At 43.2% G+C, this 20935-nt stretch overlaps 1 protein-coding gene across 14 annotated transcripts in view; it reads left to right on the top strand.

Moving 5' to 3' along the window:
- SH3KBP1 (SH3 domain containing kinase binding protein 1) overlaps window positions 1-20935 on the top strand; it is a 324637-nt gene that overhangs the window by 286315 nt on the left and 17387 nt on the right. For all 14 annotated transcript variants that reach the window (XM_081043256.1, XM_081043260.1, XM_081043247.1 and 11 more), the window contains one exon: window positions 464-549. In XM_081043256.1, coding sequence (XP_080899382.1) covers window positions 464-549 — 86 coding nt within the window. The remainder of the gene's footprint in view (window positions 1-463; window positions 550-20935) is intronic.

The following is a 20935-nucleotide window of genomic DNA, read 5'->3' on the forward strand; positions in this document are numbered from 1 at the left end:
TGGCCGGTACCTCAGCCCCAGGCCAGAAACCCTTTTTCTCAAGGTTAAAAGTAATCAGCCTTTGACAAGCAGCATTGGCTACATTCCTTGCTCCTTAAAAGGAAAGCTCCCAGTTATGGTTTGCTGGTTCTTATTTAGCCATGGGGTGGAGGCAGGGCCTATGTTGTACCCTGTGTACCAGTAGGAGAGTTTGTGGCTGAAGGTGCATTGCTGAACAGTCATTATTAAAATAGCCATCTTTGAAAATGTGTGCTGGAGAGGGGGGCATCCAGTTTGTCGGCCGCTTTGCACCAAGGCCCATGTGGCTGGATAGCTCGTTGGCTCCCAGTGGCTTCCTCACAGGCGACAGTGCCACCTGCTCCACGCACAGCACACTCCTTATCTTGTGTGCAGCAAGAAAGCTGACAAAATGACAAGGACACACACCAATTATTAAATGCCTGGACTTGTGTTTTTAATGTAGGGGTGACGGTCCAAAGATTGACTTGGTGGGCAGTACGCTATCCAGCATCCTGGACAAGGACCTCTCGGATCGCAGCAATGACATTGGTGAGTAAGGAGAGTGTTCTTGCTTCTCTGTGCACAATTTTGAAAGAAAGGCAGAGCAGTGTTTGCCCCTTCAGACAACCCAGTGAGAACTAACGCAGCGATTTAAATGCAAGGCTAGCAGCCCTCTGTTGGTTTTAGGTGTTACAGTTATGTAAACAAGGGGAGATAGTGGTTCCCACATGAAAACGCAATGCCTGGGATTTTCACTCTCTGTGGTTTTAGGAGAAATTCCTTGCAAGTCAAAAGTGGGCATTAGCATTTACATTCATATTTTCCAATGATTTATGTACTTAGCATAAAAAGGTGAATGGGTGAAACGCAGAATGGCAGAGTTCATTATAAACACAGCACTAAGTGTTTTGACTTTGAGTTTAAAGTGAGCTTTGGTGTGATAATTGCCACTTAGTTTAGAACATGAATGATTTTTCCCAAGGTCGAGATACCACCACATGATAAATGGGAAGGTAGCTCACGTCTCTGTGGGTAAAAAAAAAGTCAGAGGGTCTTTTGGGAATATGCATCGGTGGTTTGAGGTGACATATGTGCTGGTTGAGACCACTGATGGTCCGACGTGGGTAACAGCCCTTTTAAGAAGTCCAGATTCAAGGACTCTCTTTTTGGTTTTTTTTAGCTTTATATCTTTCATTTGTACCTGTCATGGTCATAAGTTAGCACTCTCGTATTCTACATAATAGGGCCACCTTTTGGAATTTGCCTCTTTTAAGTTAAATTTTGAAATTTTGAAATAAGTATAGATTCACACTCAGTTGTAAGAAATCATGCAGAGAGATCCACATACCCTTACCCAGTTTCCTCCAACGGTAACATCCTATGAAACTGCAGTGCAAGATCACCACCAGGGTACTGACACTGATACATTCCACCAGGTTCCCCAGTTTTACTACCCTGTTTCCCCGAAAATAAGACCTAGCCGGACCATCAGTTCGAATGCATCTTTTGGAGCAAGAATTAATATAAGATCCGGCATTGTATTATATTATATTATATTACATTACATTACAGTACATTATACATTACATTATGTTATATTAATGTATTATACATTACATTATATAATATTAAAATAAGACCGGGTCTTATATTAATTTTTGCTCCAAAAGTCACATTAGAGCTGATGGTCCGGCTAGGTCTTATTTTCAGGGAAACACGGTCGTACCTGTATGTATTTAGTTCTATGTAATGTTGTCACAGGTGTAGGTTTGTGTATCCACCACCACAATCAAGATACAGCAGATTCCATCACCACTAGGGTCTCTCTGTTGCTCTTTTATAACCGCCCTATAACCACCCCACCTCCTTCCTACCCCCTCCCCTTCCCTAACCTCTGGCAGCTACTATCGGGTGGATTGAACATGGACGATTTCTAGCATCATTTGCGTTGGCTGCTCAGTTTAGAAACAAAGCTCTGACAGTTGGCAGGCCTTGTAAGAGGCAACAGAGAGCAACACGAGTATTCTCATCACCTAGGGTTACTCCTCTGCTGGGGTGCCATTCTCTTCTGATCCTGCTGATAGAGCCGCATCTTCGCAGCTGCTGACCTGCAGTCTCTGATCTGGACTTGTGAAGGCTTGGGGGTAGGATGTGTCATTGTGATCAGAAACACCAGAAATACTTGCCCTGTTTCCAGAAACTGTTCTACACCCTCAGTCAGCTTTTGAGAAGCCCAGTCAGGAAGCTTGACCAAAAGCTTCTGACAGCTCGGGCTGATGCAGTAATAATAGAAATGCTGGCATGCTGTAGCTTTTGTCTTGGTTAAGGGCAGGGAAGAGCTGAGCAGAGATTGGCTGTAAATGAGAAGGAATGCGAATTAATCACTGGAATGAGTCTGGTTAAGTTCTACTTCTACCACTGCAGTGTAGTATTGAGGCCCCATTTTAAGGCAGGGTGACTGGTGGGCAAAATGTCGGTGGAGGTACCACCATAGGCCTTCTCACAAGAAGGGAGGTGTTCCCTTACCTCCAGAATACACTGGCCGTGCTTTGCTTGTGAAGAACATTGGCCTTGGACCTTTATTTTCTTTGGGTCTGGAGATGACTAAGGTGGCTGTCGCCACAATATGAATCCCGTATTTTTCAGTCTGACAAGCTAGTTTGGAAATGTTGGGGGCATTGTTGGAGGGGGGTTAGACTATGGAAGCTTTTCATACTGTGGAAACTAAGCAGCAGTTGTATATATTTGGGAGCCCAGAAAGAGATGCTAAGGTTTAGTGCACTCTCATTTTGCCACAAAGATACTAATCCCAGAAAACTATACTTCCTGAAGCTAGTAATGTGACGTACATGCTATTTGCATTGCGAGAAACGATGATTGGTGGCTACGTAACCAACCACTGCATACTTGAGTACCTACTACTCAAGATAAGGCTGAATGGGTACCAACACCCTCACACACAGGCCTGCCTTCCAGGGTCTTCGGGTCTATTTGGGCCCCTAAGACAGCAAATGAAAAGTGAGGTAACACTGACGGTCCGTCTACGTGACTGCTGAGTGGTAAAGCAGTGCTGCTCAGAGTTGGGGGTGCTCCTTGGTACCCGGGGTGTTAGGGCAGGCTCCATGAAGCAGGACAGACTTACCTGGAGCTGGAGTTGGATTTGCTTAGGTAGAGGCAGAGGTAAGCAGGGACATCACCTGGGGAATGCTGGGAGCTTAGCATTCCTGGCTGCAGTTGAGAATTTGTGCGGGCATGGAGTGGGGGTGAACCTGGAAATGGAAGTCGGGGCTGGATTGAGTTTGAGCAGGATGGATTTGTAATTTATTCTGTAGGCAGTGGGAGTCGTTTATGGTAGACACTGAGGTGACATGATCAGGTCTAAAAATTCAGATAATCACAGGTGGAACTTTGTGGGACCAATGGCATGAAGGAAAGATGGGTGTCAGTAGTCAGGTTATTTGATAGTTGAGGTGAGAGGCAGTGAGAGAGAACCAGAATTAAAGCTGCTCAGAAAAGGACTGTGAAAGAAGGGATAGATGTGGATGCAGCAATGCAAGAGAATTATTGTTAGGCCCGAGTAACAGACTGGATTTGGGAGTGGAGAAGAGGAGAGAAGGATTTGTTAGTTGTGACGTTTTATGGTTGGGTGGCTGGGGGGGAAAAAAAGCCTTGGGTAGAAATAAGCACGTCTGCAGGAGGAACTGGTTTGGGGGGCAACGTGATGAATCCACTTAAGCATGTTGACATTTGATCTGGCGTTCCCGTGTCAGTGCTGGATGAAGGGTTGAGGCTGGGGAGGCGGGCAGGGGTGGCAGGTAGAGAGTAGGACCTTCCGGGAGGCAGGAACGCAGAGCCAGCGTCTGCAGACGTGGGTTGGGTGCTGCTGATTCTGTGGCTTCCTGACTGGGTGAGCTTTCATAATCTACATAGTCTCTCAACTTCAGCTTCTTTATCTGTAAACAATACCAAATGTCTACCAACTTTCTCATCTTATCTTCCAGAATTATGTAAATCACTTGGTGGGCTGCAAAGAAAAAAAGATAGAGATGTTTATTATTAATGTTGTTGTTTGCCTAGAAGTGATAAAGTCAAGAAGATAAATAAAATCCTTACCACGGGGAAAAAACTTAGAACTGAAGACCAGATCCTGCAGAAAGTCCACAACTAAGGGAGAAGTGGAATCTTGTAACATCACAGGGGCCAAGAAGGACAGGACTTGAAGCAAAATGTCTTTAGGCCCAAAGACAGGAGTGCTCTCAAGGAGAATAGGACATTGCAGAGGGGTTGGCTCTCTTCAGGGCTGCTTCTGCTTTTGTGGCATATGTTCATTGCTTTAAATCAAGAAGGAAATTATTTGTACCAGAATGTTTTGTTAGTGATTCAGACAATTGAAGCTGTCCAAATGTGGGTTGCAGTGAATAACAGAACACAGTCCTGAAAGCCATTAGAAATCATCAGTGTTAGCTATAAATATGCGTGTTTCCTCTTAATAAAGCTATAATTTTAAATTATTATAATATTAAATTAGAGAACATGGCTTTTTCAGATCTCTTGTGGGCAGCTACCAGCATCTGTCATCTGTGATAATTGAGAATGAAATCAGTTGGTCCCAAACTAAGTTGTTGATGTCAGTGTGAGATATTGTTTGTATCAAACTACGCAGGCATATTTCAACGAACAGAATAGAAAACATGGATGAGCTCCAACACAGGCCTGAGCATGAATAGAAATGAAAATTAAATTGTCCAGTTTTCTCTTGCTGATGGAAGAATCTGTTCCGATTGAATGAGAGATTATAGGTCGTGAAGTCAAGTGCCATAACATTTATTTTTATTATGGCATATATTGTAGTTTCCACGGCATGGCAGGATTTATTACACTTCAATACTATGGAGCTTTTCAGTTCCTTTCCCACTAAAGCACTGGCAGCAGGCTTCCAGGTGGGAAGCAGCCTGGGAACTAAGCCATCTAGTTTCAACTAATTGTTTTACAAAAAGCCCTTCTCATTCCTCTTCAGTTGCTTGCCTTCTTTGTTTTGACTGTTGATTTTTTCCATTCTATTAGGTTGGTGCAAAAGTAATTGCGGTTTTGCAATTTAACCTCTTAAACTGCAATTACTTTTGCACCAATCTAATATTTGAATCTCAGCCTACTGTCCCCACTCCGTCTCTTTACGTGGACGCCACGCCCTCTTCCCTTGAGGAAGCTGAGGATTTCCCCTCCATTTTTTCAGCCTGACCCACAGACCCACACTTAGTCAATCTGGGGGCCAAGTGTCACTAGCTTTAAAGTTGATGGACTTAGGAAGCGCAGATCTGGTGTGGAAGCTATGGAGACTAACTTCAACTTGTCCTAAATCTCTCACAGATGCCTCCAGGCCTATTCTTTTGGACTAGGAAATGCAAAAGCACTTCCCTACCCCCGAGAATGCTATTAAGAGCTACCATATTTTGTTGTGTATAATGCACTCCCATGTATGAGCACCTACTTTTTGGCCCAAACTTTCAGGGGAAAAAATCTTTCATTTTAATTTTTTAATTCAAATTTTTATTTGTTTACATTTAGGTACTGTTTTTGTATTATAAAGGAATTTTAGCATTTATTTTTTAACATATTATGGAACAAGAAATTTTATGTAACAAATAATTATGAAACACAGGAAGAGATACAAGGTCTAAGAAATTGTAGGTACCAGCAACAAACGTACGATATTTAAGCACCATAGAAGGCCAAGAACTCTGTCGTTGCAAGTTCCTTGTAAGTTCAACAAAATCGATTATCGTATTCCAGGGTATTATTTTGCATATGGATATTGTTACTGATTTCTAGTGTTACACTTTTAACTCATCAGCATAAATAAAAGAATTAAAACCATTTATGTGGATACGGAATTAGTACTACCCGTGTATAATGCACATCCTTATTTTTCCCTCACAAATTTGGACAAAAAAGTGTGCATTATACCCGGCAAAATACGGTCATTGATTTGGGGTGCTGGAAGGGTTCTAAATCTGGACTGTCGTGATGGTTGAACAATTCTGTAAATTTACTAAAAATGACTAAGTTGTACTCTTCAAGTAGGTGAACTTTATGGTATATAAGTTACACCTTAGTAAAACTGTTAAAAATGAAAAAAAGAGTGAATTGAAATTTCCTTAGCACTCACTTTGAGGTCTCAATGTCAAAAAAGGTATGTACACCACTCATTTATAAGTATGGGGTTAGAAGTGCCCCTTTGCCCTACTTTATAAAATAGTTGTGTTTATTTGGACTAATAGACACTATATTGTTGTTTCTGAGTTGTTAGTAAACTATTCTTTTATAAATAGCATTATGCTGTAGATATATTAAGAAAAGTCTCTACAAGCTTGTAAAGGAATCATTTTGTAACACAAATAAGTTCCCTGAAGGTGTGAAATAAGTGTATTGTTTTCCAAAGTTTTCTTAAATTGAGGCCAGCCTGGACATTGATTAGTATGATTACAGCTGTGGTGATAGAATAGTCATGAAATGTTTGGAAGGCTTAGGAGTGTTTTCTAAGACTATTTGGGGGCAGAACATGCCTTTATAATCCTTGACTCCTCTTTCAGGTACAATTTGCAGGTGGTTGCTTCTGCGGAATGTAGCTGTGTATGTACTGTCCTAGTGTGAGACCCATTCCTCCAGTACAATGAAGGGCATATACATCCGCCCTCTACCATCGCCCTGAGGTTAGAGTGGTGAAATAACAGCAGTGGGAGCCAGCAAGAGGAAGGAGAGAAGGAACTAACTAACAGTCACTGGGTGCCAACTAGCTGTCTTGAATCTTTTGTACGTTTCTAATGTGTAAAGGAGGTGTAATGACTCTCATTTGTATAGGGAAGGGGCGGGGCATAAAGAAAGCCAGGTAATTTGGGCAAGGTTAACTGGCTAGTGAATAGCAGAGTTGAATTTGAACCCAGGTCTCCTTGACTCATACACTCAAATATTTCAGTGCATGAGATTGGTCTACATCTGCATTTCTCAACCGCTCTCCCCAGGGGATATTTGGCGATGTCTGGAGACATTTTTAGTCTCATCACAACATGGGGTTGGGGTGGGAGTGGGGATGCAACTGGCATCTAGTGGATAGAGACCAGGGATGCTGCTGAACATCCCACAATGCACAGGACGGCCCAACAACAAAGACCAGTCCAGCCTCAAATATCAATAGTGCTGAGATTGAGAAAGCCTGGCCAGTCAAGAATCTGATGGTGAATTTGGAACTGCTGGGCCAAGGACAGTGTCCCCTTAAGTATAGCCTTATGGTCCTGGAGTTTGCATCGCGTTTTCTGAGAATCTCTATATAATGTAGTTTGAAAATTGTTTCAGAGCTTTTGGAATCCAATGATTTTATATGCAAAAAAGTAAATATATTTTAAGCAATTAACTTAAACATTGACCAAGGAAGTCTCCATGACTTTTGAGAACAGTCTTCCTCTGGCTGATGGCAAGTTACCCGCCCTAGAAAAAAGTGATACAATTTGAGTCTGATTTTCACAAGAAAAGATTGTTACATTTGAGATTAGATACTCTCTCAAGATTTAATATCCAATTTTTAAATGGGTATTAAATAAAAGGACAACAAACATGAAATTTAATTAATGCTATGTAATGTAAATGTGTGCTCTGTATACTAAAGCTTTTCAAGATATATGAAACAATTTAATAGTGACTATTAACATAAAATTTTTGTTATTATGACACCAAATCTCTATAAACAAGTGATTGAATTCTTAGTTTGAAATTTCTGCCTTTTATGATAGGATATCATTTCTTGGGGTTCTCGGACAGCTCTGGGGGGTAGACTTAGATCCCTGGCTTTGAGATGTTGGTTTTTCCGTCCTTTTTTATATTTTAAATTTCCCCTTTGGTCCTTGTAGCATTTCAGGTCAGTTGAGTGATTTCCCAGGTTTAATAGGACAATGTATACTGTGACCTGCCCGCCTTAAAGGACGCCATGAGTGACATTTGGAGTGTTCCAGATGAACTACTGGCTGAGTGTGTGTGTGAGGAGCCATGTCTCTCACCTCTCTTGGGATTAGCTGCTCTAACATGGGAACTTTCATGCGAAGGACACAAGAGCTCACTCCTACAGACAGTGTCTCTTTACCAGTGACCTTCAGACACGGCCTTCAGGATCAGGGATGGGGCTGATGTTACCTGTGCATAGGGCAGGAAGATGTGATCACTGTTATGGCAAGGTCGAGTCTGCAGATAAAGCTGTGGGGTGTGCGTGTGTAGACACATGCCACTTTGGCTTCTATTCAGGGACACAAGTCATGATCAAAGTTTATATCAGGACTATTTGAGAAGCAATATGCATTTCTCAAGTGTGTGACAACAAGCAAAAGAGATTGTGCTTAGGGCCAAACGCTTTATAACAAGGAAGTGAAAACGGTTGTACTTCTAATTGATGGGTCTTGAACCTAGTCAATCATCTGAGCATTTTTGGTTTCGTCCCACACTCCGGGAGACTCAGCCTTAGCTGTGGTTAATTCAGAAGAGGTTCTACGCCTGGATCTCTCCCTGCAGTGCCCCCCCCAACCCCAGTTCCCAACCTCTCACCTAAGACTCGTAGGGCTCACAGCCTAGGTTTATGCTGAGTAAACAAGCTCAAGCTGGCAACCAGCACTGGTTTCAAAATCATCTCACAGTTCTCTAGGGGCTGGGCTGGGCTGGTGGCAAGGCCTGTCCTTCTTGGTACTTCCAAGAGTCTGATCCCAGATGTAAACCAAGGGTGACCTGTTCGCTGACAGACCTTCACAGTTAGAAACGTTGGTCCACACCAAAAGCAAGGTGCTCCCCTCTGCCTCCTCGGCCCTCTTCAGGGCAGTCCTGGCCTTTGGCAGTCCCGTGGCTGGGTTCACACTTAGTTGTGATGGGTTCCACACACATCTTTTACCCCATCACATCCAATAAGTGCAAAAGCTACGAACATTCAAAGTGCCAGTAGGTAGAGTGTCATGAAGACTATAGAAACACAGGTGGGGGGTAAACAAATGGAAGTGAGGAGGCAGTGACAAATGTTTCATAACCTCATGGGAGTGATGTATTTGGTGATGTGAATTATTCTAAAACACAGAGAGTGAGCAGTGCCATCCTGCCTGAGCCACCTACAGCCATCAGCCTGCAACGAGGAAAACTAACTGACTCGTAAGTGGAGCGGAGGGACATTCAGGTGTGTAGCCAGCTCAGTTCAGCTGGCTCTTGGCTTGGAGACAGTCACAGTGCCCAGTAGCCATTTGCATCTGTGTACCCGGAAGTCTACCTGTGTGCAGAGGCGACGTGTCCTCCCTTGGGATTTTGGTCACCTGCTCTCTGTGGTCAAGGCCCTTGAATTCTTCCGTCAGCCCAATGGCTTCAGTGTCCCTGCTTTTGCTACATGCTGAGATCATTTATAGCTTTGAGAATAAAAATGCGACAGGAAACCCAGTGAGTTCAAAGTAGTCTATGCACCAAAGAGACTTACACAGTAGTAACCTTTGTTACATCCACAGTGTGCTCAACTGAGGCCTCTGAGCTAGGAATGAATGTGGAATCAAGACGGGAACAGGTGACGTTCAGCTCTCAGATTACACATGGCACTTTTTTGGCCAGCAGTGCCCCCTCCGCCCACTGCCTGTAGCTCCCAGATAGGCAGAGTCCAGTTACGGCTTCCGTTTGACTTGTAAATATCCAGACGGGTATAACAACGTGCCGGAAAACCATGCTCAAGTGCCCCTTTGTCCTCCTAAAAGCATTATAGACAAAGTAGACTTGATTAAGGAGGAGAGCTGAGTTATCCAACCCCTTCTCTAGCCATGGACGCTTGTTAAGGCTTGATCGCAAAGCCTTGGCCCTCTCAGCCTTCTGCTACCTTTGATTCATTCAATGAGAAAAATGCTGAGCACTTGAGGAGGGAGGTTGGGGGGACCCATTAGAAGGTCATTAGATCTGGTGGTGACAAGCTAAGGATAAGGTGTGAGTGAACAGGGAGCCCTGATTTAGAGTCAAAAGAATCCTCTTTATTTAGCTTCAACATGACCTATCGTGGCCCACGCTCTCTATCTTCCCAGGCCTGAGTCATCTCTCCCTGGGGTTCTTCATAATCTTGGGAATTTCACAGACTCATCTACCAAAAAAACAAAACAAAACAAAACAAAACCAAAAAAAGGCTTTTAATGTGAGGGACTGCTGATTTTTATTTTACAAATGCCATCACCTGGGACAAGGAATGTAATCGCCAACTTTAAAAATGGAACACGTTTAGCTTCCTGGGAGACTCACAACATTGACCTTTTTCTTGGTGCTTTATGACCGGCGATAACTTTGTCATGGACACTTACCAGTTCTTGAGTTGATGTTTGAAAACCACAGATCTGGCACATGTGCAGAGATGAGGGTGGGAGGAGAGGAGAAATGTCAGGGGGCAAATGAAAGGTCCCAGAGAGTGGCAGGTGTTGAAGCTCTGGCAAAAACTCACCACCCAGAAGTGTGCAGTTAGCAGATTAATTTTTTTACACAGATGCAATTGCTTGCGACTTTTTAAAATCACTCATGGAATGTCAGATTTTTAAGGGCACTTGGAATACTTTGTACCTCTGTCCTAGTCCTTCCCCTGGGGCTGGAGAATGGGGGCTGCCAGCCCTTCTAGCAGTCCCAGACGCGCCTGTCCCTCCCAGTACAGTAAAAAGAGCACTGGGCTTCGACAGGAGGTATTTCCTGCTCAAGTTTTGCGCTCAGCATAATTTTGACTTTCGTGTAATTCTGGACTTTAGGATGTTAGTGTTTCACACGCAAATTAAAACTTTCTCAATGTCTGACTGCTCCTCCTTTGTCTAAGTAGAGTGCTGTTGAATAAGATGGGATGCCCTCTGTGGCTTGCTCTCTGAAAGGAAAACTGCCTGCTGTAGCAGACCATGGGGCGCGACCTCACACCTCTTTTGATCTTGGTTTTTTAATCTTTAAACCAGGGGCTTGGATAAAATGATCAAGGGGGGCCCTGTTCAACCTGGCACACTTGCCTCTGAGTCTGTTTCTTTCAGCTGAGTTGTCCGGACATTGAGAAAACTGCTCTTTTGGTAACCTCGGAATCCTCTTTGAAATTAAATACCGTGCTTTCCTGAAAATAAGACCTAGATGGACAATCAGCTCTAATGCATCTTTTGGACCAAAAAATTAATATAACACCAAGTATTATATTATATTATATCATATTATGTTATATTATATGAGACCCGGTATTATATGTTATATAATATTATATCATACCCGGTATTATATATTTTATGTTATGTTATGTTACATTATATTATATGAGACCCGGTCTTACATTGTAGTAAAATAAGACCGGGTCTTATATTAATTTTTGTTCCAAAAGACACAGTAGAGCTGATGGTCCAGCTAGGTCTTATTTTTGGGGAAACACGATAGCTTTATTCTGTCATTTCTCCATTTTCTCAACTCCTTTAGTTCTGTTAGTACCTTTAAACCAGAATTGATCATTCAGCCCTTTCTAAGGTCTAATCTATGTTTTTCTTTGGCCTAAACATTTTTGCTTGTAAAAGATTTCCCGGCCTTATGGAAGTCTAAGTAATTAACAATTATGGGAATAGTAGTTATGGCATAACTTTTTGTAAAGTTTAACAATTATTTATTTACCTTAAAAAATTTATTATGATTTTTTTCACCCAAATTCTTACCGAGAAATGTAAAAAGGGTAGGATGTTTGCCATTCTAAATAAATTTGAGTTCCTAGAGCAAACATGTCATTAGAGGCAAGATAATCCATCCCAGAGGGTCACCAAGAAAAGGATGTGGTGTATTAGATAAACCATGGGTTCTTAAATAGGCGCACTTGGATTTGAATCCTAGCTCTGCAAGTTCCAGGTTGAGTGACTCTGAGCTCCACTTTCCTCTGCTATATGGCAGGGTTGTTGTAAAATTGAGACATAATAATGTGACGTGACTGACACAAAACATGAGCTTTCTGTGTGGTAGTTGGTATAGCTGAAGTTCAGATAGAGAGAAGCACCAAGCATCAACCTACATTCTTACCATGACTACTGTTATTGGAAATTAGGAAAGTTCTTGAACACATAACATAAATCAGCTGACTGAGATTTTGATAGCTGCATCTGAAATCATTTCATACATGTTCTACTCAGTTACATCTTTATTTTAAAGAGCTTCTCCCACTCCTCCAATTACAAAGGGAATAGGTGCTTACTTATGTTACATATGTTATACATACGGTTCTGGTCCACGATTTTTTTTTGTACTAAATAATGTATGTTTGACATCTTTCCACATAAGTCATATAGATCAACCTTATATTTTTAAAGGCTACATAATATTCCATTGTATGATTCTACCACAGTCAGTTCTCTAGGAGCAAAGCTGCAAAGAGCAACCTAGGACAATGCTCTACAAAAGGGGTTACCTGTACCTTGGGGGGCCATGGAAACTTCTCAGGTTACATATAGTGCTCATCTTCTTATGTGCTCATTCTTTACATTTATCTCCTGAGAGCCCTGGTATCATGGTGCTTCTCCTTTCCCACTCTCCTGCCCCAATTGCACTCTCCCACTTTACATGGCACAGCCAGTCTCTTGCCCACACCAAAGGTATGAAAACCCCTAGTGAAAACTAAGAGGCAACTCTAAGACTGGTGTTGGAATTGAGAAATTGGGTGACTGTATTGACTGGACAAAAAAAATCCATCCACAAGTCAGTTGATTTCTAATTCTTTGGTTCCAGCAAAATTGAAGGTCTCCTCTGAGTTGTTTGCCGATAGATTATTAAAAATAGTTCTTGATGATGCTAGACCACTGTCTGAGTTTTAGTATATAACTCGGAATAAGTTTAAAGAATTCTTTCCATTTTCATCTACTTCTACTTATGCAAACCAAGTTTCTTGGCACTTAACATCTATAAAATGAAAAATAAGAATAGAATCGATACCAAATCATGTTATTCTGGTGCTAAATAATAATCATCCACATATGCATGAAGTATTTTGGGGGAAAAAACAATAAAACTCTACTTTTTTATGCTTATAAATTATCAAAATGTGTGTATACATGTTTTGATCATTTGTATACTAATAATAATTATGATGATAATTCCATCCAGAAGAAAAATAATATTTACACTTAGAGCCTGTGACTTCAGGAAATAAAAAATCATAAATTTCAATTTATATGCATTTTTATAGCATAAAAAGATGATAATTGGCAAAGGACAAAATATACTAAATAAGAATAAAATTCATTGGAAGTATGATGGAACTATGAATTCAAGGAGGGGAAGGGAATGATGTACATTTTTCAACTGTTAAAGAAAAGCTTATTCGTGATCTTTTTAAATGAATGCTGGTGGTTAAAGTTGCTGTGGTATTCAAATACATATTGAATGTATTTAAGAGAGCAAAAGAGTCATATTTTAAAATATCAATATTTAGATTATAGCAGAAATTATATCGTAAAGTTTTGTGACTAAAACTTACAAAACACTTTAGATGTGAATTTAAGATGTGTGAGGGGTACATGGGTTTTCAAAATTATTTTAGGAGGTACTTTTCCTTTCCCATTCTTCCAGTCTGAAGACCACTGGCCTGATAAATATATCATTCTACACTTACATAACCATTTCTATGGGTTACTTTCTAGAAATAGAATGTCTAAAGTTGTACACGTTTACGTTTTGTGATTGGTATTGCTTGCCATGGCTGTTTTGTCTCCTCCTGTATCCCCCACGCATGCCTAGCCCAGAGACTGGCTCACAGTGCTTGCTCAGTAAATATGCGCTCAGTGAATGGACTGAGCACGGGTGAGAAGAAATACCATGATGTAGTGTTATGATAGAGACCTTTGCTGCCACTAGCCACATGTGACTATTTCAATTGAATTTAAATAATTGCACTTAACCACATTCCAAGCACTCAGTAGCCACATAGGACTAGGGGCTGCCATATTGGATAGTATAGATATGGCAGGTTTTCGTCATCACAGCAAGTTTTAATGGATAGTGCTGATTTAGAGTGATTATACTTTCATTCTCAAAACTATCACTGACTGGCATGCAGTAGATATTTAATAAATGTTTGAGTAAGTGAATGAATAAATCAACTCCTATCTCCCTCTCTTATTCTTGAGCTACAAGTTTCCATGTAAACATTACTTTGTACTGAATAACCAGACATTCTGTTAAATTGCATAACTCCTTCCATTTCTTGCCAGAGATGTCCTTAAAGAAGCCATCCCCTTTTTGTCCTTATAAAACACATTTCAATAAAATAGAACAAAGGCAGTTTTTTATCAAAGCATACAGTGGTTTCTTCACAAAAGAAAATTACATTTCCTAGTATCTTTTCTTGTTTTTAATGTTGAAACCAATCTCAGAATTTACCATTGTTTGAATGAGAAGTAACATCAAGTGTGCCTGCGGTCTGTCTAGTGCTCTGTAATGGAAAGAATTCCACGGACATGAATCTGAATGTGGCCCTGTTCCTTTCTGGTTGTGACCTTGAGCAAGTTGTCTAACTTCTGACTCCCTCTCTCCCTTTATAGAATAGAGCAGTGCCTACAGGGACTGGGTTTTGGGGAAGGTTACATGAGCGCCCCTGTGTGAAACATGCAGTAATAGGGTGGCTGAACAGTAACTCAAACCTCTTTACTCTCAGCAGCTTGTGTCTTGCAAACGTCACACCTGGATTATAAATGAAAACACAACAGCTAATCTGCTATAGCCTCACACGTTTTGGAGGCCTTATTTTCCTTCAGAAGCTGATCATTGCTCAAATGAGAATTTTTCGGTTGGTGACTCAGCTAACACAGGTGTTCATTTGACCCGTAATAACGGACCCATCTTTGTAATCTACACAGATTTTCCACACTAGTCACATGATTTATGTATGAGGTGAGATTTCGTCCTGTCCAGACCGCCTTGCAGAGGAAGTACCTGCGACCCTGCAGGTTTAGGGTTTTCTCATCTTCAATCTTAAAATAAAAAGGTTTTTAAAATTGAAATTTAGCTTTACTCTTCGATCTCTGTTCTCAAATCCCACAACTTCATCAATGGTATATGAAAACAAAATTCTACCTGTGTGATTTGAAAGAGTTTTCACATAATCTCTCATTCACAAAACAATAACCCTCCGAAGCTGATGGCTCAGATCATTCTCTGTTTTTTTTTTCCCTTCTGGTGGGAAAACTGAAGCCCAGAAAAGTTATTTGCTAATTTATTCAATAATGTATTGAATGCGCACTTCAAGCCAGGAATAATGTTAGGCGCGGGTCAGGGTAACAGCTCCAGCTTCTTCCCTGGCTCGTGGGGGAGACAATAAATCAACAAGGAATGTCTGTGCAGGGTGCTAAATGCTGAGGTTGGAGTGATGGGGGACTAGGGGAGCACTCAAGCCAGCCTTTAGGGTACAGTCTGGCTTCTTGGAAGAGATCCCAGTTGCCCTAGCCAAGCCTTGATGGCCCCAGAGGAAGAGAGGAGCGGGAGGGGAGGATGTCGCCAGAGGGACATAGGGAGAGGTGGGTACCTGCCACGCAGCGAGGGCCTTGGCCCTGGTAAGGACTGCGACTTCGTGGGAACTTAGGAAGAACGTAAAGCAGCAAAGGGACAAACTCAGATCTACACTTTAACATCTCTCACTGGTGGCAGCCTGTGGTGTGGTACAGGGCTTGGAGTGAGAAATCTGTTATGGCAGCTCCAGGCAAGAAGTTCCGAAGCTTTAAAAATCCTTGACAAGGGCGTGGAGGAGAAGGGGCAGCTTCCAGAGATACTAGGGGATAGTGACGTTGCCAGGCTTCAGCGGAAGGGAACTTCCATTCCAGGGGTCTTTCTCGAGTCCAGAGCAGCAAGTACAATGAATAAACAGCCATGTAAGAGCTCACAACTAGTTCCTTTGGTGACAGCTGGCTTGTCTCAGACTTTTGACTGTTTCTACTCTGTGTTTTCAGTGGAGGAGCTTTAGGTCACCTGTGGTCACTGGTACCATCCGTGCCATCTGTGGAAAATGAGCCCATATTTTCTAATTGAACTAAATAGGGTGTAACTGAAATTCATGGAAAATGGGCAATTTCACATGGCATGAAGAGTCAGAGGCCTTTCCAAGCTGACTCTGTGTCCAACGTGAATTATCCCTGGATGTCTGCAGAGGGCTTGTCTTCCAAGTACCACAAAAGCCAAGAGCCTCTCATCCTTATGAAACTAACTTTTAAAAACTACCCACCATTTGCCTGTTCAATAGCTTTGCATTAGCTTATGGGCATTAAAACTATTTTTTAGTAAGAGGAAAACTCCCCAGCCAGGCTGAAAAAGCTCCTATCAAGTTTCAGCCTGATTCATTTCAAAACCACCATGAAAATTGGAACATTTTTTTCGCACCACAATGGATTAGTCATGGAAATTCTGCCTTAATCTCAGCTACCATGGCCACAGTCATGAAAGCGTGCTCTGGGCCACCGAAAAGTTAGGTTGTAGTACTGAAGAGTTTCCCCCTTCACTGACAGAAAGCAGAAGTGTGTTGCAGCTCAGGGACTGAGGTTCCTTTTTCAGAAAGTGACCTCATACTTGGTGTGTCTTTTTCTTTCTGGCAGTTTGGTTTTGTTGTTGTTTCCAAAAAAGTGCTTCGATAAGCACAAACAAGAAAGTTAAATGTAGTTGACTATGCATGAAGAAGTTAAGAGCCGCTCCCCCTGCAGGACTCTGGCCCTCTTGAGTGACAGACAGATGAGGCAGTCTTTTTGGCCATCTGTTGTGGAAACGCTGGCTAAGTGTGGCCAGGCTTCAGCATGTGCGGGTCTTTTTAGTGCAGACCTCAGCCAGTAAAACGAAATGGGCCAGCCAAGCTTTCTCTGCAGCCGTGGCACAGAATGCTGCTGCCTCATGTCCTGCCAGTGGCCACCTCTGCAAACTGTACTCCTGGAAGCAGAGATTATTCTTGAGATAATTCGTTCATTCGGTGGCTTGTTCAGTTATTCGCTTGTTCCTTCATTTACAAAATATTAAGCACATTTCCCTCCAGGAATGTGCTAGACATTGGGAGCTCAAAGTTGTGTTCCTGCCCTCCTGGGGCTCACAGTCTAGGTGCAGGAGACAGACACTCACCTCTGGATTGTTTGGGAAGTGTGATTTATTACAGACTGCCGTCTCACACGTTGTCAAACCCTCAACTCCCAGGGCGACTTCATTCTCTCAGTGGGCCCAGGAGAGTGAGTGGGGAGCAAGATGGAGTCCTCCCTAGAGTCCGACAGACATGTCCTGGGTGTGAACTTGTCTGTCCCTGCACCCCAGTGGATGTACCGAGTCCATTTCAAGGGGGCCTGAGGCTGTGCCACCTGCTCCCCTTGCTCCTCACAACCCTCTCTCATGCCACTCTGTGTTCCGAGTCACCTCGCAGGCCTCCTTCTCCAGCTGCAATGTTTGTGACCTGTCACCAATCACCCAAGCTTTCAGTTGCCACTTTGATCAACTGCTCTGGCACGTCTGTTGCCCCCCACACCAGGTTAGCACTGCTCAGCCCAGCTGTGGAGGACCCCCTGCTCATAAGCCTTACTCCTGATAGCTCACCAGGCAGGCTGGGGCCCTAGAACTCCCCATCACGCACCTGGTGGCCCCTGGCCCAGTGCTCTCTCCTATTCCCTGCTTGGTCAAGTCTTTACTTATCCCTCCTTCTCAGCCCCCGTCCCTCCTAGAGCAGTGCTTCTCTACTTGGCTGCATGCTCCTATCACCTGGGGAGATTGAAAACCTCCCCATGCCCAAGCTGCACCCCAGATGAATTGAGCCAATCCCCCAGGGTGGGATCCAGGCATGAGTCTTTTTCATTGTCCCCGTGGTTCCACTGTGAAGCCAAGGTAGAGAACTGGAGTCACTTAGCCTTTAATTGTTCTGCAGTCACTTCACCCTGCTCAGGTGTTGTCTCCAGAGCTTGCTTCCCTTTCTAGAACAGAGCCATGAAACAGGTGGTCCCTCTCAGCCCCTGTGGCACACAGATAAGGCCCTCCGCAGTGGATTGTTCACTGGAACTTTGAACGGCCCTCTCCTTTACCTCCTCCCCAGCTGCCTGCTCAGCATCTGCTCCTCAGTTTTGCGTCCTCTCTCCCCACCCCTGGGCTTCCTTTTTGTGCTTCCTGTCCTCCACAGCCAGCCCCCCTCCCTCAGCAGACCTCCCTGTTCTGGGCCTTATTCCCTGCTCCCTATTGGTGAACTGCATGGAGAACCTGCTAAACCCGTTGTATGCAGAGTTCATACAAAGATATTGGCGGATACTTTTCTATCAAGAAAAAATATCAGAGTGCAGAATGATTTGGCAACTAATCATCCAACGACAAGGGACTGAGTCCATAAATCATGAATTGCAATACAGTAGAAGATTATACAACAATCAAAATGTTTATGAAAAAGTTTTAGAGACATGACATATTATGTGAAGTAAAATAAGCAGAATGCAGTGCTACATATACTGTGAACTAGACTATAGAGAAAAGCCTGGAGGGTAATATACTGAAATGCTAATAGTTGTTACCCCAGTGTGATAAGATTATAGTTGACTTTCTTTTGTTGTTACAATCCTTTGTTTTAATTTTTTTTAAATTACACATTGAGCATGTATTACTTTTGTAATCAGAGAAAACATGATGTTAAAAAAGTTCATTAGGAGGATATTAATGGCAGTTGATGGCTGTTGGCATCAATTCAAGAGTGTAATGGGGAATTTTGTTTTCAGACAACATGGAATTAGTAGAGGTGAGTCCTGAGGTGTGGTTGGGTGTGGAACTTTTAGGAAAATAAGATTCTCTTAAAAAGAAGGCCCCTGAGAAGGTCAGGCCAGTGAGCCGGCTCTGGAAAGGCCCACCTAGCAGTGGGGGTCTTGGCCCACCCTTGAGCACTGCTGAGCAGGCAGGCAAGGTGGGTCCCTTTAGGAGCCTGACACTGGTGCTGGGTGCTGATTGGCTCCGTCTTGGCCTCTGAGCACCACTGAGAACGTCGTTTTCTTTGTGCTGTCTCTGCAGATGGTTAGCCATTGTTTGTACATGCCTTTCCCTGATAATATGAGTTCACCGAGTAATTATTCATTCACCAGGTGGTAGAACAAAGTCACTTCATATAATCCCAGGTGTAATGTAATGGTTTGTCCTGATCAGTCACTTGTGCTTGGTTTTGCATATAAAGGAAATAGTTTGCAGACAGCACCTGCCTGTTCATTAATAGAATAAAGCCATCACACAGCCAGAACACTTTTTATGGCCATCAACAAAAGAGCTCTCCTCCAAATAAGGAAGGAAAAAAAAAACCCACATAATTTTTATCTTTTCTGTCGTGAACCAGCATAACCTCAGTTACAGGTTAGGATGTTTTCAGTTGCAAATAAAGAACATCTGATTAACATTGGCTAACATGACAGAGGGTTATTAATTTCACGTGCCAAGAAGTCTGGGCACTAGATCATTCCAGAGTTGGTGGACGGCTCATTGAGGTTGTCCACTTTTTTTTTTTGGCTCTGCCATCCTCAAGATCTCCAGGAGCATTGGCCGTGACTCCCTTTACGGTCATAAGGTAGCTGCCACAGCTCCAGATATCCTATTGGTACACAACAGCATCCCAAGCAGGAAAGAAGAAAGGGCGGCCTTCCCCTCACTTGCCTCTCTCTTCCTAGAGAGGAAATCTCTTTCCCAGAGGCTCTCAGTAGACCGCCTTTTATTTTTCAATGACTCAAATTGGGCTACTTGGCCATCTCTAGACCAATCACAGGCAAAGAAGGGCAGGATTGACATCATTGCCTTAGACCAAACATAGTTCAGCCCAGGGACTGGGCACATTGTCCTGAAACAAAACTGGGGTCTGTTAAAGGGAAAATGGAGAGTGGCTTGGGAACGCAGTGCCAAGCATAGCATATGAAACACAGTGTATTTGTCAGGAAGAGACGGTGTTGCCCCTGTCACAAGCAATAATGGGTCTCAGGGTTGGCACCGTCCTGCCAAGCCATTCCTTTGTGCATCACACACATATCTACACTTCTGTGGGGACAGAGTCCCAGACGGTAGTTTCCAGGCTCTCAGCCTCACATAGAAAGGTGCTGGCTCAGGTAGTAGATGGTAATCAGCTGTGACTAGTTGACCGTCAGCTGTTACCGATTCGCCATTGGCCACTGATATAACTGCTGTGGCTATGCTAGCAGAAAATGGGGGCTAGCAAGAAGGTGGTGGCTGAGCTTGCAAGCGCGGATTGCAGTTAGCACTGTGGAGTGCAGTTAGCAAGTGACGTGAGTTGGCAGGCAGAGAAGCGGACGCAACTTGAGGATTGTGTGGCTCCTGCTTCCTGTGTCTCCAACCCAGCCGCCAGCGAGAATACAGCGGTAGGACTCCCCTATCTATGGCTCCGTGGGTGTTCCTTTTTGGCCTCACCATATCCTGTGTTCTCATGTTGGGAGCGGGAGCAGAGACCCCACATGACACCCAGCTTGACAACTTCATTTGTAAATCCCCAGAACTCTGTAGATCCAGGGAACTGCTTGGTCTGATCATTAGTTGGAGAGGGTGGCAAAGTGAAGGCAGAGGCCTTCCTCCTGGACACACGCCAAGTGCAGTCATGATCTGCCTGAATGATTCTGGGTTCATCTGGGACGTCAGTCATAGGGGTGTGAGCTCTCTGAGGGCAGACTCATGTCTGCCATCCTCACTGGTGTGGCCTCGGTATCAAGCCCTGTGTGTGGCACAGAATAGTTGCTCAGTCATAATGGAGTAAATGAATGAGCAGACCTGGGACTGAAGAAGAGAATGTGTTCACGGAGTGATGCCTCTGGGAATAGAATGGTGCTGGGCTCTGTGAGTTGCCTGGCAAGTAGAAGCTTGCCCTCCATCTCCAGGAGTTTATGGTCTTAACGTTAGGCTGAGAGCTGATGGCCAGAGGGTGGTGGTACAA

The sequence above is a fragment of the Rhinolophus hipposideros genome (genome assembly GCF_964194185.1).
Source record: "Rhinolophus hipposideros genome assembly, chromosome: X".
Taxonomy (NCBI): Eukaryota; Metazoa; Chordata; class Mammalia; order Chiroptera; family Rhinolophidae; genus Rhinolophus; species Rhinolophus hipposideros.